The sequence below is a fragment of the Labrus mixtus genome, chromosome 14 (genome assembly GCF_963584025.1).
Source record: "Labrus mixtus chromosome 14, fLabMix1.1, whole genome shotgun sequence".
In the NCBI taxonomy this organism is placed as follows: Eukaryota; Metazoa; Chordata; class Actinopteri; order Labriformes; family Labridae; genus Labrus; species Labrus mixtus.
Window position 1 is genome coordinate 22160337 of NC_083625.1, and position 16120 is coordinate 22176456.

The 16120-nt window shown below is 40.6% G+C and overlaps 2 protein-coding genes across 7 annotated transcripts; both read right to left on the reverse strand.

Annotated features, from left to right (window-relative positions):
- Positions 1–1026: 1026 nt before the first annotated feature.
- Positions 1027–6624, reverse strand: LOC132988666 (proteoglycan 4-like). 6 transcript variants are annotated; one of them, XM_061056234.1, is made up of 7 exons: positions 6508–6615; positions 4506–4803; positions 1900–2373; positions 1825–1854; positions 1642–1779; positions 1213–1238; positions 1027–1107 (listed from the first exon to the last, which is right to left on the reverse strand). In XM_061056234.1, exons 2-7 carry the CDS (start codon positions 4801–4803, stop codon positions 1051–1053), a joined length of 1023 nt encoding a protein of 340 aa, XP_060912217.1. In that variant the 5' UTR covers positions 6508–6615; the 3' UTR covers positions 1027–1050. The 6 variants fall into 6 exon arrangements, with proteins under 6 accessions (XP_060912217.1, XP_060912216.1, XP_060912215.1 ...); XM_061056233.1 differs by having other exon boundaries at positions 1642–2139; positions 2215–2373; positions 6508–6624; XM_061056232.1 differs by having other exon boundaries at positions 1825–2373.
- A 2571-nt stretch (positions 6625–9195) lies between these two features.
- On the reverse strand, positions 9196–14187 carry LOC132988440 (uncharacterized). The gene is made up of 8 exons (XM_061055850.1): positions 14133–14187; positions 13694–13991; positions 12278–12328; positions 11508–11536; positions 11392–11412; positions 10879–11304; positions 9948–10178; positions 9196–9574 (listed from the first exon to the last, which is right to left on the reverse strand). Exons 2-8 carry the CDS (start codon positions 13989–13991, stop codon positions 9314–9316), a joined length of 1317 nt encoding a protein of 438 aa, XP_060911833.1. The 5' UTR covers positions 14133–14187; the 3' UTR covers positions 9196–9313.
- Between the last annotated feature and the right edge of the window lie 1933 nt (positions 14188–16120).

Consider the following 16120-nt stretch of genomic DNA (forward strand, 5'->3'; position numbering starts at 1 on the left):
ATTAAGACTAAGAGTTACGCATACATTTGCATAATTAGGAGTGTAGCTGAGTTGAGCACAGTGTGGCTGTTTGTCAGGAGGCTTTGTCGGTGTCGGTTCATTTAATCAAACATCCAGCTGAACAGGTTTCCATCAAAGCCTGCAGAGAGACGGGTACAAAGGAAGTGAAGGTTAGAGACAATCTGTCATCCTGGGGACGATGCAACGTGCTGTAGACTTTACGTTTCTTTATGCATGTATAAGCGTTGTGTTTATGTATAAAACTATTGCTTTGAAAATTACAAAGTGAACCCAGAGTTTATAACAGATTGTCTCGTGCTATTGCTATAAATAATCTGAGTTCTGACGGTTGCTGAAAGAGTTTAACTATCTCAGAGTCTTGTTCACGGTGAGGGTACGATGGCCGTAAAATTGACAGGCAGATTGGTTCAGCGTCGCGGTTATGGAGGCGAAGTGCTAAACCGTCATGGTGTAGAGGGAGCTGAGCCTCAAAACAAAGCTCCTAATTTACCGGTCTACCTGCGCAGGCGCCGCCTCAGCCAAGTGTCGTATCAACAAAACAAACATGTCGGCAGCAACGAGAGCGTCTTAATTCTCGATCCATGAATAAACTGAGTCTTGTCTTTTGGTAATGAAAGAATTGGAAAAAAATTGGAAGTGAAGATGGAAGGATGCATCAAATTGCAAAAATGGTGGTGTCATTTTTCTCAGATCATTCCGACAGGGATATGAAGAACCAGGTTTCTCTGTGCATGTAAATGCCATATCCTAAATATGATCAGAACCAGGAGAAGGCTCATCTCCGGGTACTTGAAATCATTGTTATCAAAGTATGCAGTCTATGACACAGCCGAGGAATCTTCTGTAGACCAGACCGTCTCATTTAACGTCAGCTTGATTGGTCTACACAAGCTTCGAACGCCAGGTCCTTCAAAGGATGCTCCTCCTGAATTGGGACGCAGCCGTAGACTGTCTATGGCACTACATATACACGTGCAAACATCAAATAAAATAAAACATTTTCACCTTGTTTGTACTCTGAGCAGAATCCTACACAGCTTTCCCAGCTGAGGCTTTTGTGCATTTGGGTTTGCTGGCAGCTTTCTTCTGGAAACAAAGAGGACAAAAACAGCGTTTATATAAACAGCAGAAAAGGTTGTGAGCATGGTGTAGTGTTTAAAGTGGACCTGATTTAATGTCCTTCACTCTCACCTCAGGTTTGCTGCTCTTCTGTTTATCTGCAGAGAAACAAAGAAACAGAGTTCCCTGTAAGGGGTCAGACTGAAAGGTCACTTTAATGTTTTCAGTATCAGTGGATCTCATGAACATTTGGTTCCTTGATTTAAAATTATGACGCATTTGTTTTTTTATCCCCCTGAGTTTTTCAGCGTTGCCATTAGTGTATTCATGGTGTGTGTTGTTCAGTCTTGGATTTTTTTTAGGACTTATGATTGTCAAGGGTCGATGGTTATTACAAACTTGACTTCCCACCTGAATTTGCCTCTGAGTCGTCTCTGTTAACGAACATCAGAGCTAAGATTTTATGAAGAAAAAAAAACATCTTATACATTTAAGTTTCTTACTCTGATCCATGAGCTACAACACAAACTGTTCCACACAATCACTCGAGTGGTGACATACCAGCTGCAGGCACTGATCCTGAGTCAGCTTTAGGTTTTGTCTTCTTGGGCACTAATCCTGAGGGTTTTGGCTCCTTGGACATTGATACTGAGTTAGCTTCAGTTGCAGGTTTTGGCTCCTTGGGCACTGATCTTGAGGGTTTCGGCTCCTTGGACATTGATACTGAGTTAGCTTCAGTTGCAGGTTTTGGCTCCTTGGGCACTGATCCTGAGGGTTTCGGCTCCTTGGACATTGATACTGAGTTAGCTTCAGTTGCAGGTTTTGGCTCCTTGGGCACTGATCTTGAGGGTTTCAGCTCCTTGGGCACTGATCCTGAGGGTTTTGGCTCCTTGGACATTGATACTGAGTTAGCTTCAGTTGCAGGTTTTGGCTCCTTGGGCACTGATCTTGAGGGTTTCGGCTCCTTGGGCACTGATCCTGAGGGTTTTGGCTCCTTGGACATTGATACTGAGTTAGCTTCAGTTGCAGGTTTTGGCTCCTTGGGCACTGATCTTGAGGGTTTCGGCTCCTTGGGCACTGATCCTGAGGGTTTTGGCTCCTTGGACATTGATACTGAGTTAGCTTCAGTTGCAGGTTTTGGCTCCTTGGGCACTGATCTTGAGGGTTTCGGCTCCTTGGGCACTGATCCTGAGGGTTTTGGCTCCTTGGACATTGATACTGAGTCAGCTTCAGTTGCAGGTTTTGGCTCGTTGGGCACTGATCCTGAGTCAGCCGCAGGTTTGCTCTTTGAGGCTGTAAAAGACATTTTAAAAACTTAAAAGCCACAAAAACTGAAAATTATTTTGTAATAAATAATGTATGAAAAAAGCTAAAAGGCCTCTTCTGTGTAGAGAACATGCTCAAAGGATCCATCAGTAGCTCTGTTATACGGCCCTAACACCAAACAACACTTAAAGCTACTTCAAAGTCAAAGTAGTAAAATCCTGAGAGTTTATCTAGAGTCAGGGCTCGTTTTGTGTGAGGTCCGAGCTGTTTTAAGTCTGTTTCTAGTCTTCACATTACGATAAAATCACAAGTTTTATATTTTAACAGTTCTTTAGTCTTGTCTTAAAGGGATACTTCACCCGTTGAAACATGAATCTGTATTGACATTGGGTCATATATGTAGTAGAAATGTGAAAGACATTTTGAAGTTGGTGCTTTCTTGACCGAGAAAAGGCAGAAAGTGTCTTTTTGGCTCATGTTGATGAAAGACACCAAATCCCAGAATGCACAGCACCGCAGGCCACTCCAACTAACGTCCTCTAGTTCAGAATCAGAAATACTTTATTATCCCAGAGGGAAATTCGATCGTTACAGTTTCTCCAAAATATACAATATAGCAGTAGAAATATAGTAATAAAAACATTTACAGACATATTTACTTCAACACATAAGACCATTTACTCAACTGATTCTGAAATTTCTTCCAGAATTGATCTTGGAAATTCCTGGCAGAAAACAGACTCTATGTCTGTGTCCATAGGCAAACAGTGAGAGCAGCGACACTACCAGTCCACCCCAGCTCGAGCCGGCCCGGGCTCCTCGTCCTCACCGCCGCCGATCTCCATGACAACAGTTTATTTGAGGAGTTTCGGTCAGGATTTAGAGTCCACCATAGCACTGAGACTGTACTAGTTAAAGTTACAAATGATCTACTTCTAGCTTCAGACAGGGGACTTCTCTCTGTGCTCATCTTGTTAGATCTTAGTGCTGCTTTTGACACTATTGACCATCAGATCCTATTATACAGACTAGAACATTTACTTGGAATTACAGGGACTGCTTTAAGTTGGTTTAAATCCTGTTTATCAGACCGATCTCAGTTTGTACATGTTAATGATAAGTTCTATATGCACACCAAAGTTAGCCATGGAGTGCCACAAGGTTCAGTGCTTGGACCAATTCTCTTTACATTATATATGCTTCCTCTGGGAAATATTATGAGGAAACACTCCATACAGTTTCATTGTTATGCAGATGATACTCAGCTTTATGTATCAATGAAGCCCGATGGCACCAGTCGGTTATGTAAACTAGAAACGTGCCTTAAGGACGTTAGGACCTGGATGACCAGAAATGTTTTGCTACTTAACTCAGACAAGACTGAAGTTATTGTGCTAGGCCCTAAAAACCTCAGAGAGACTTTTTCTAATGATATGACTGTCCTTAATGACATCAGCCTGGCATCTAGCACCACTATTAGGAATCTAGGAGTTCTATTTGATCAAGACATGTCCTTTAACTCTCACATCAAGCACATTTCAAGAAGATCAGGAATATCCTGTTGCAAAATGATGCAGAAAAACTAGTTCTTGCATTTGTTACTTCCAGGTTGGATTATTGTAATTCTCTTTTGTCAGGGTGCTCTGGTAAGTCTCTAAAGACTCTTCAACTCATCCAGAACACTGCAGCTCGTGTACTAACGAGCACTAGAAAAAGGGACCACATTAGTCCTGTGTTGGCTTCTCTGCACTGGCTCCCTAAAAAATCCAAATCTAGAATAGAATTTAAAATCTTGTAAAATCCTTTGAATTTAATTAACTGGCTTGTTTCAATCTAAAGGAGTAGCAGCTCTACTCCAAGCTTCCCCGAATGTCTGGGCTCCTGACCCTCGCGCTAAGGCTGAGCCCAGACCTCTCTTTGATCAACACTACTAGATATTCTAACTACTTGAACCTTGTTTCCTCAAATGAAATAAATGATTAAATTAACAGAAATGAATTATATGTTTTAGCTGCTTTCTGAAGCTCCTCCCACAGGAGGTTGTACTGTCGTACCTGTGATTGACAAAAGCGCCCCCTCTGGTGTGATACTTCATGCTGCTAAGTTTTATAATTGTTTTAATCTCAATTTTGAAGAACTGTGTTGTGTTTTGAAATTACCCTTTAATTTCAGTTGATATTTTTCCCGTCTTTCCATAAAGGGGCGCAGTATGCTTTGGACTGCATTGTCCATCCTCGGTAGCCGCTTCAGCTCTTTGTCCATCAAATAAATGGAGTACAACGGCCCGTAGTGCTTGATGATTATTTGAGGGATCTCCACCCTGTGCTTGTCCACCCTTTCTCCTTGGGGGATTTTTTCCAGGTTGACCAAAAGCTTCCTGTATTCTAACTCCGTCAGCTCCTCCATGATTTGGATCATGGCTTTTTTCCAGCTTGACTCTAAAATCTTCACTGACATCTGTAACACAGAGAGGAAACAGAAACTGAAGCACCACTAGACGACTCAGCAAAACCGTGAGATCACCTGCAGTTTGTAGTAACAATCTCACAGACACGAGATCTCAAAGAAACTTGTGTGATCAAACATGAAGGACGAGCTGTGTGTTCTGTTTTGCAGTGAAGGAGATCCTGGCTGAGACAATGGCTGCAACAACCACCCAGAACAATATCAAATAGACACTGTTGTTTTTAAAGGAGCAGTATGTAGCTCTTACACCCAGTGTTTAAAATGGGTACTGCAGTCCAAATTCAAAACATTGGAGACAGCTGTATTCCCCCTCCTCTCTAGAGTTGATGCTCATGCAGGTTGCCATGTGGTGGACACTGAAGCTTCAGTGTTTATCCAGCTCTGCATCGGTCTTTAAACCTTTGTGTTCTAACCTCTCTCCATTTTTCAAAAGCATCTCCAATATTGATCCTAGTTTGAGCACGTTTCTGCTCGTGGAGCTTATTAGAAACATGCAGAGGCTTTTTAGGTCGGGTACAATCACTTCTATCTGAACCACTTCTCTTGCCTGCTTCCATCGCTGCAACACCTGTTGCTTGGACCAATTCTCTTTACATTATATATGCTTCCTCTGGGAAATATTATGAGGAAACACTCCATAATTTTTTATTGTTATGCAGATGATACTCAGCTTTATGTATCTGTTGGTTTGACCTGATAACTGGTCTCATATCTGGCAAACTGAGGGGCGTCCAAAACGGCCGTGTGGGCCTTAAAACCGCCTATCTTCCCTGGTCCGAACAAATCCAGGTAATTCAGGACTAGAATCTAAAGTTAGAAGGAGGACATACTGGCTGCTGCATTGTTGTCAGAGAAGCCAGCACTTCAACATAGCATGTTTCCTTAATGTTTCCTTAATGTCTGATCATATAGTAAGCTCACTTTATCATTTCACTCACTACACATCTCACTGATTGGACCTTTAAAAGTCCCCTTTTAATGTCATTAGTTCATGTTTTATTTTAAATGTAAGTTGTGTTTTTGTGTGAGCCTTGTCAAAGGAGAATGTCTGTCCCCGTTGTGAAAGACAAAGTTTATCTATGTAAACTTTTCGCACAGATTTGCATTTCCTCAGTGAGGTCAAGACGTAAGTCATTAAATCCATGCAGCCTGTCTGTCTCTCTCTCTATCCTCAATTCAATGAGATTTATTGGCATGACAGATCAACAATCCATGTTGCCAAAGTAGTAAAACCAGTACAACTACCTCTCTCTCTTTTGCTCTCTCGCTCTCTCTCTCTCTCTCTCTCTATCTCTCTGTGTGCACAGGCAGTTGCAGGCGTGTCTGTCATTTAAACTGTAACAACACCTCTTTCGACAAAAACGAAAATGAAACGCTGAAAAGGTGCGATCACGTCTTCACTGTCACAGAAACTAATCACATTCTGGATAATGTTTACATATTTTTGTCTTCCATTCTTCATAATTTCTCACATTCACACTTCAGGTGACTGTTTGAAGCTACACTTTCCGGATCACATTGACTAAAGAAGCGTGAACTGTTTTTTCCTTCAGTTTAAATGTTCATGTATGTATTTAAACATCCAGAACAAGATGTACCTGCTTTCAGGTGTTTAAACCTCGACCCTCAGGTATCAGGTTATTAATCTCACCTCACATTCAAAATAAAACAACACAGGTTATGATGAAGACTTACTGTTTCCTCACAGTCTGTTTCCTCAGAGAGATGTCGATCAGTCAGCAGTGGCTGAAAAAGAAACTATTAATGTTTATGATTCAAATAATGAATGAGTGGAAGATACCATCTCAACACAGGTTTTACATCCTGCTCACCATCCAACTTAACCTCTTCATTAAATGCTTATATTTTTATTTAGAGTGTTTCTTCATTTAATCCTTCGTGTTAAAAACTTTTCTACCTGCTCGTTTCCTCTAACATCCAGTTTGTAACTCACAGTTTCCCCTCAGACTAAAGATGGTTCAGTCCACTTCCTGCCTCTGAACACAGCTCAAACTTTGAAAACGAATGTGATGAGACTCGGACTTGAGTCTCACACAAACATAACTTGAGACTCTGACTTGCCCCTCAAAGAATTCAGACTCGTGGTGTGTTTATGTTTTTAAAATTGTACTTCCGGTGTGTTATTACGAGCTGAACGTCAGCCCCTCCCATCATGCCATGCGTAAGCACGTTCCTCAGGTGACACCTGCGGCTCACCTGGAAACCTAAACCCTGAGCCCTTACTGACTTTATTGACGTCACCTGGAAAGTGATTGAGTGCATGAGGCTGCGGGGGCTCCAGTGGTTAAATACAAATGGGACAGCACTTTGCAACTTTTCTGTAACCATGACTACATGATGTCATGTGGCAAAAGCTTATTTTACATTTTTCACTTTACTCACTCAGACATGGCGCTTATAAAAAGTTCTACTCAATATAAGCCTAAATATAAATGTATTCATTGTGGGATAAATATAGGTCTTTCTTATCTTGTATAAATATAACGGGACTAATATGCTCTCTGTCTCTCTTGTTTACATTTATAGACTTGCAAATGAGTTCTGAATTAGCGGTATTTTCCAAGTAACCTTTTTTAGTAGACTGTAAATAGAGCATGGTTTCACCTTCCTGTTTTTTTTACCGTCTCTACCTTTTTTCAGTTTTATGGCGTTTGTACCTCTCAATTATTGTGGGCTTCCCTGGGAAATCATATGTTTCACGTCCCAATGCTATGAACCATGGGTAATTCCCTCACAGTAAGTCTGCTGTTATGCCCTCTTACGGACAGGGTGCATAAAGGGCTCGTAAAGTCAGCGAGAGATCCCTCAAACACTTGACGATTTGACAGAGGGACAGCACTAAGCCCTCACAGATTTACCGGGAACACGCACCAAAGTCAGTGAGTGTGTGAGGGTGGACATCAAGATTGGGCCCCTATTGTCTATACGGTCTATATACCATACGTCTATACCAGGAATGACGTTACAGCTGCTCGGAGCAGCCAAAAAGAACGAATGCGGGTCCGTATTTCAGCAACTTGTTATGAAACAGGAAATATAAAATTAACATTAAATATTGAAGAAAAAAACCTTGTTAGGCATTAAATGATATCCATTTATAATTATATAAAGAGTCATAGAAAGCCCCAATGATAAAAATTTTGTGTAAAATTAAATAGGTAAATCAATTTCTGTTTTCATGTTTAATATTTTAGAAAAAATTGTAAAATAAGCAAAAAATCAGCTTGAAGAACTTGACAATATGGTAATTTATTTTATTTTAATTAAAAATATAAAATTCCTGTACGGTTTAAGATGCTTTTACTGTGAAAAATCTTTCATAGTTGACAAGAAATTTTCAATGGATTCCTGTACCTCATGATTCACGGTGGCCCTGAAGGTCAACTGTGCAAATATTATTTATTCATCGCAAAAAAACATTTTTTACCTTCTGCAGATTTCAGTCCTCACATGTTTTTTTGTTTTTCATTAAATATTTTTGCATGTAGTGAAATGTTTTTTGCGGTCATTAAATATTCGGTCAGTTGACCTACAGGGCCAACATGAACAATAAAATCTGCAGTCACAGCCCAGGACATGAGGAACAAGAATCCATTGAAAGTTCCTTGTCACCTTTCAGACTTTTCAAAATAAAAGATGAAATAAATATGACTAAAAGATTAGTGTGTATTTCCTTTAATCATCTCAAAAATGTAAAATCATCCTAAACTGTACAGAACAATCACAATGTTTGAATTATATTTTTATTTCGGTTTATATTTTTCTGTTTCATGATGAGTTGTTATAATCCACAACCTCATTCGTTGTTTTTGGGAGCTCCAAGCACCTGTACCGTAATTCCCAGTATAGACCTGCACCATTTTTCAAGCGGCAGCTGGCCTGACCGCAGTGGAACATCTGCCAGACGGGATTTAGGACGTCGCCAAGTTTGCCACATCCAGAGCCCAGTTTAGGATGTCAAAGACAACACCACTGACCCCCCTCCACTCTCCCTCTCTCACTGAAACGCACCGTCCGGACTCCGACCCACGAGTCCAACATGATGCTCAGAGGCGCTGCTTGTCAACAGGCAAGGCAGGCAACTGCTTGGGGCCCCAGGCCAGTAGGAGCCCCCCGAGGGCTAACAACCTTTAAACCATAGCAGGGGCTTCAAATTTTGCTACGACTTTAGGAAACTTCACTAAGAGGGCCCCATCTGACAGTGCTCACATTGTTGCACTACTACGACTTTCATATTGAAATCTCAGATTAGTTTTTCCCCTTAATGTGGTCCTAACACTCCTTCGTTTAAAACAAGGCAACAATCTCAGGTGTGATTATTGAAGTACAAAGTTTGCAGGACAAGAGAACATGTTTTATTCATGGTCTTCTTTTATTCTTTAAACTAACAGGCAGCCCCTTATCTCGTAAGAGTTGATAAAAAAAACAGCCATCACATAATTAAATAAAATTAGTGAACAGGAAACCTTCAAACAGCCGTTTACATCTTTAAAGCTGCTTTAATTTTCTTTATGCGATTTCCTTCGATTTCCACATCGGCTATGAGTGGGATTTTATCAAGGAGCCTTTTTTCAAAATCACGCTCCAGTTTGATGTCCAATTCCTTCGCCAGAAGTTTAGACGCCACAACAAACGTGTGAACTTGTTGGTTGAAATCTGCCTCCAGACGAGTCTCCTTCTTTGTGGCCTTTAGGATCCCCACGATCTCGATTTTGACGCTCTGGATGCCCGCAGTCTTAACCTGCACACAGACAGAGCACCATCAACAGTCAGGGTTCAGGATGTGCAGAAACAAAGTGTTGAACAGTTGGCAGCATATAAAGTCAGTGAGTGTGTAATACAAGATTATGCCAGGAGGGGTGCAGTACGAAGCAAGAATAACTGGTAACCCGGTATGTTGAGCCAAACATCAGGCGTCTCTTAACCTGCCGCCTGAATGTTCCTTCTATGAGAGACTATCATTCAGACTTTGAGCCGTCTTACTCGAAGAGAGAAATCATGTTGAAACTCGCTCCGTAGTGCATCCCTCTCATGCCTCATTCTATAAGCAGTCTGAAGGACAAACATGGCCGACATAAAAAAAAAGAAACAGCAGAGAGGAACAGTGCAGACACCTTTTGGATTTTAGCATTTGCAGTAGAGTTCAGCTTCACTTCTTCGTAATATTCGTTGGTCTTCATGTTGGTTAGCTTAATGACGTCTCCAACTGATAAACCTTTGCATTGCTTGGTTTCTTCGCCCCACATCTGGATCCAGATGGAACTGGACTCATCTTTCAGCTTGAGGCGCTGAGTCTTTATTTTCTGCTTCTGGTACGACACCTTAGTGTCTTCAGCTGGATCAATCTACACAAAATAACAACAAGAGATTTGAGACGCACCGATTGTCAAAATCAGCAATGTTTCAAATAACAATTAGGCAGATTCTGATGCTGTTTATTTCATTACTTCTTCATAACTCTTCATGTCTGTTTTCAAAGAAGCTTTGTGGTTGGCTGAATTAAAATTGCCGTCAGTCGTCCATCCTCTCTGATGGCGCACTCACATTAGACATTCCGTAACGTGCCTAAGCACCCTTCACCCCTAAAGTCAAGTTTAGTTTAGTGTGAATGCTCCGATCCGTGCTCAAGCTCGGTACACTTCCTCGGCCCTGGCACGCTTTGAAGAGGTGTGCTTTAGCATGGTACACTTCACGCATGAGCACAAGCACGGGCACACAACATGGACAGCCTTCATGATGAAGAAACCCCGGAGTGTTCTGTTTGTATCTGAAGCCGTTTTCACATTGCACTCCGGATAATAATATCTAGATAATTACAGGAGGACCGCTGGGGGGTATATGCTGCCGCGCTGCACGTTACGGGAGAACTTAGCTAGTGTGAGTGCGCCCTAAATGTCAATGACATCAATCGAGCACCTTAAATAGAAGTTAAACTCAGATATAATTAAAGAAACAAAACATGGTATCTGGTGTTACCAAACTCTGTGATAATAAAAAGACAAATCACAGAGAATCTAGGCATCTCAGTCACCAGTTTAAACTCACCTCTTCGATTGTTCCCTCCACGCTCACGTACATCTTGTCAGAGAGGGTTTTGACTGCAGCGATGGAGAAAAATGGACTCTCAGGGTAAATAAGCCTAGTGGCTTCCACCTCCAACTCTTCTGGGACTTCAACAGATTTTGTCAATGATGCTTTGCTTGATTGTGTTACCTTAACAAAATTGTCATCTTTTATCAGACGTCTGAATAAGTAGGAGCATCCTTCCTTAATTTCTCGATAGCGCTCTTTTCCATAAACCATCACTTTAACACAGTCTGTATCATCAGCCACCGCCAGGTAAGAGAAGAACTTTCTCTTTTTGTCTTCAGTGTGATAAGTGCGCAGCCCGGATTTCTGAACAACTTTCCCGCTAAAGGCTTGAGTCTCAAGAAGTGGGTCCTTGGATTTCACATCACGGATGGTTATCTCCTAAAAAGAAAAGAAAATCTCCATCAAAGTCACATCAATAAAAAACATGAAACGTATGAGCCTGAAGACGATTCAAAATGAACTCACCCAAGGACAAGCTTTTCTCTGCTGGAAAACAAACGTTTCATCAATGCAGTATTTTAAAATATAAGTCATTGAAACCATCACATGTGAAGGTGTGCACTAAAAGGAAAGCTTTTTACCTTTTCAGGTTGGCAGCTGATCTGTGGATCTATGAAAAGAGAGAAACACATCGGTCAGTGTTCTTGAAGACAATTGTTTTTGATAGTCTAACAATTGATTTGTTTTTGTCTACTTGCTCGTGTTTCTTGAATTATAGGACATTTATTTGTGACATCACTGTGCTCAAAGATCTCAGATATTATTATCTATTATATTATTATATATTATTATAATTTTGTGACCAGTAAAAAACTATGTAGAGCCCGACCGATTTATCGACCAGCAGATAATATCGGCCGACAATAGCATATTCAGTGAATATCGGTATCGGCTAATTTTATCTCCGATATGCACTGATATTACTCGATTTATTCATCACTCAAACAGAATTTCACTTGAGTTTCAATGTATTACACTAGCAGTTCTCTGTCACCAGCAGAGGGCGCTATATGGATTACAACAAACATCATCACTCTCCAGTGTTAAGCAGTGATGCACGTACATGCTCAGTTACTTTCCAGTTGAGTGACCATCTTGTCTTCATTATAAAGTGTTTGATAACTGACTTTGAGGGATTAACACAATAAATCTATATCTATCTCTACTGATCAAACATAGATCTAAGGAAGATAGCGGTTGATATATCAGTATCAGTTTTTTTAGTCTCCCCAATATCGGTATCGGCCCCAAATATCTCACATCAATCGGACCCTACAACTATGACAGTAAGAGTTTACCTTCATTGATTAAAAAAAATACATCGGTAGACAACAGTGATTTAATAACTGACCCGCAGCAGGCTCTTTTTCCTCATCAACTTCATCACGTTTCCTCTTCGTTCCTGACGAAAAAAAAGTTTAAACAGGTAATATGAGGAGACAATCCTTAAATGTTCATCATTATGCAGATGATACTCAATTATCAATCAATAAGGCTAGAGGAAACAAATACACTCCTTAAGGACATAAGGTTATTGTGTTTGGCCCCAAACACTTTAGAGAGACATTTTTCTAATTATATAACTATCCAAGATGGCTTCAGCCTGGCCAGTACCATCATTAGGAATCTAGGAGTTCTACTTGGTCCAGATACATCCTTCAACTCCAGCATTACACAAATGTCAAGGACAGCCTATTTTCAACTTTGTAAAATCTCAAAAAGCATGTCTAGCATGTCCTGTCGTAAAACGATGCAAAAAAAACTAGCTCATGCATCCTCCAGGTTTGATTATTGTATTCCTCTTTTATCAGGGTGACCTAGTAAGTCTCTAAAACTCTTCAACTAGTCCAAATGCTGCAGCTCGTGTACTGACTAGACTTAGGAAAAGGGACCACACTACTCCTGTTTTGGCTTCTCTGCACTGGCTCCCTATGAAATCTAGATTGTAAAATCCTTCTTCTCACTTACAAAGCTCTAAATGGTCAGGCACCATCTTATCTTAAAGAGCAAATAGTGCCGTACTACCCTTCGAGAACATTATGCGGCCATTACGCTTGTGGGACCTACGGTCTCTAAATGTACTATGGGAGGTAGAGCCTTCAGTTATCGGGCCTGCTCGTGGTACCTACGGTCTCTAAATGTACTATGGGAGGTAGAGCCTTCAGTTATCAGGCCTGCTCATGGTACCTACAGTCTGTAAATGTACTATGGGAGGTAGAGCTTTCAGTTATCAGGCCTGCTCGTGGTACCTACAGTCTGTAAATGTACTATGGGAGGTAGAGCCTTCAGTTATCAGGCCTGCTCGTGGTACTTACGGTCTCTAAATGTACTATGGGAGGTAGAGCCTTCAGTTATCAGGTCCCTTATTCTAGTCAGGGTCTGGAAGGCAGACACACTGTACTTTTAAGAGTAAGCTACTGCTGGTGTCTGGTCACCAATGTGTCCGGTACTCCTCAAGTTTTAGAAGCAGTCCTCCTGAATTATCCAGATACTTTCAGGAGTGCAGATGTGAAAACGGCTTTAGACAAAGTGAAATTTCTTTTGCTGCCACACACTCAAGCCTTTAATAATTTCAGGTGGATTTGTCTTTGAAGAAGGGAACACTTGTATTTCTTTGGTCATTAGCTTTTCTCTGACATTTAAATATTTTTTAATTTAAACATTTGATAATTCGATAACTCCACCGCTGATCCAATAAGAAGTATATCACGAGTCCAAGAATTCTCAGCCAAAACTAGCAGTTGTCAAGCTTTAAAAATAAACTCACCTTTGTTTTCTTTATCATGTTGCTCCCCCAGCTTGTCCACAAAGGGGCGCAGCAGGTCCTGGACTCTAGGGTCATTTCTTGGTATATCATTGATTGCTTCATCAATTACAGAAACAGACTCTTCCAGCCCGTAGTGCTCGATTATTATTCCGGGCATCTTCACTGTAAAGTCGTCAGTTTTCTTACTACGGGGGATTTTGTCCAAATTTTCCATTAACTTTCTGTACTGTGTTGGGTCCAGCTCCTCCAAGATGGAGATCAGGGCTTTTTTCCAGTCCTTTTGAGAAATAACCGACATCTCTGACACATAAAGAGACAAAAGAACATGCTTTAACATTCACCTAAACTAAATAAAATATATAATGAAAGAAAGTTTACTGAAACATGACAATAGAAACCGTTTTCAGTTTTCTTCCTCTTTCTCCTTTTCTTTAATCACCTTTCTGTCCAGATCTCCGGTTCCCTCAGAGGCGGGAAAACAGTAGTCTTAATCCTGTTTCTTTCGTTTTGTTAGTGGCTCAGCAACAGAGGTGTCACAGTCCAACTCAAGTAACACATCACAAACTTGCCTGCTGCTTTATTTTATTAGAATAAATGTTAAACTATGTTTCAAGATCAATGTTTCTGCAGATAATATGAAATATCAGATATTCCTGTGTTAATCCTTGTAATATCCAGCCTCAGAATCCCATTGCACCCCTACATGACATCGAGTAATGGTTCAGCCCACTCCTTCCCGCCCACAACCAGGACATTGACTTTTATGAAGCCCAGCGAAAACAGTGTGTGATTTAAAGTGTGTTCTTGTTTAGTGTTAGAGAGGGGAGAGGGACTCAGATCTCATGTTACTGTGATCTGTAACAACTGAAAGTCTTTGAGGACATTTAAAACTTATAAAGAAATAATGATGGTACGTTTGTTTTGATTTTTGCTGTCATCTGTCCATCCCCAGGTGAGATTATAACACCACCATGTGAAAAAGAATAAATAAACCAAGCTCATAAATAAAACAACACAATACTTTAATATTCTTCAAACTGACACATTTGACGTTGGAAATTTCAAAATGAACTGTACATGTGTCCGAGTACATGTTTAGCTCCCAGGCTTTCAAGTAAAAAGTTAAATCTATCTTTCTCTGAGCGTCAGCCATATTGAAACATGAATATCTGTTTTTTCGTTTTTCCAAACCATTTGTTCCCAGAAAAAAAGGGGGCAAATTTAAATTTGCATCAAAGTTAAAACTCTCTCATCCAGGTCTACACTCCCTCCCGCCCACTACGCTCTGCCAATGAAAGGCGTCTGAGCCAACCTTCACAACAGGGTCCTAAGTCTCTGACTCTTCTCCTCTGTCGCCCCCCGGTGGTGGAACGAACTACCAAACTCCATTTGATGTGCGGAGTCCCTTTGCACCTTTAAAAAAAAGCTAAAGACCCAGCTCTTTATGAACACCTACTAACTTAATGATGATGATATTTAGGATGGTATTGATGCCGATTAGAACTCTCAAGAATAGCTGTCGATGCTGTGCTCTACCTCCAGTAATTTCCTGTCAGCACCTGCGTGTCTGTTCAGACTTGAAGCTGTTTGTTTGCACTTCCTGACGTTGTTTCCTCCTCTCTATCTCCTCGCTTGTGTTGTTCTTCCTCTCTGATGTTTGTTGCTTTGAATAAAAGCGTCTGATAAATGAATTGTAGAAGATCCCAAAAAGTTGTCTGATATAAATTTTGATGATAGTAAAAGCAATTACAAGCCCTATTAAGGCTGCCATTTACGGACGCAATATTTACATCCCTGTGACGTGTCACCTTCAATATAAATGTCGTGGAGGTCCCCCTCTGTACCGTCTTCGGAAGCACAGAGGCATCACGGCAGTGGTGTCCAAACTTTTTTTCTTGCAGGTCAAAATTGTCGTGTTAGAATCACTCGCGGGCCACAGGTTTTGTTTTTTAAAATACAGTTGAAAAAATAGTACGACTTTGTTGATCAGAATCAAAAGGCTCGCTAAAGAAACCCTTTAATAAAAGGAAATCAAATATTTTGATTTCTTCGTTCTACTTTATTTGTTTTTTTTCTCAGAATCAAACCTGTAACGTGGTTCATTTTTTTTAAAAAAGCTTTCTGCATTTAGCTCAGGTCATTAAATGGTTAAACAACAGTCCGCTTGTTTGCAAAAACTTTGCATACGTTTTTTTTTTCATAGTTTACAAAAAAATGTGGAAAATAGTAAAAGTTGTAGATTTAAAAAAAACAACAACATACATGTTACTGAACATTTTCTATTTTAGGAATATTGTTCAGCCCTTGTTAACATGAAAAAGAAAAATAAGATAATGTGCAAAAAATCCCCTCAAGGGCCGCAAATGGCCCTCGGGCCGCACTTTGAACACCCCTGCGTTACGGGATCATCCATGGAGCGCAGCGCTG

Coding starts and splice junctions, on each gene's coding strand:
- LOC132988666 (XM_061056230.1), bottom strand. CDS start 4,803: ATGTCAGTGAAGATTTTAGAGTCAAGCTGGAAAAAAGCCATGATCCAA. Junction 2,374..4,505: donor ATATCAACTGAAATTAAAGG/GTAATTTCAAAA, acceptor TGTCTTTTACAG/CCTCAAAGAGCAAACCTGCG. Junction 1,108..1,212: donor AGAAGAGCAGCAAACCTGAG/GTGAGAGTGAAG, acceptor CTTTGTTTCCAG/AAGAAAGCTGCCAGCAAACC.
- LOC132988440 (XM_061055850.1), bottom strand. CDS start 13,991: ATGTCGGTTATTTCTCAAAAGGACTGGAAAAAAGCCCTGATCTCCATC. Junction 10,179..10,878: donor TGGAGGGAACAATCGAAGAG/GTGAGTTTAAAC, acceptor TATTTTGTGTAG/ATTGATCCAGCTGAAGACAC. Junction 9,575..9,947: donor CAAATGCTAAAATCCAAAAG/GTGTCTGCACTG, acceptor GTCTGTGTGCAG/GTTAAGACTGCGGGCATCCA.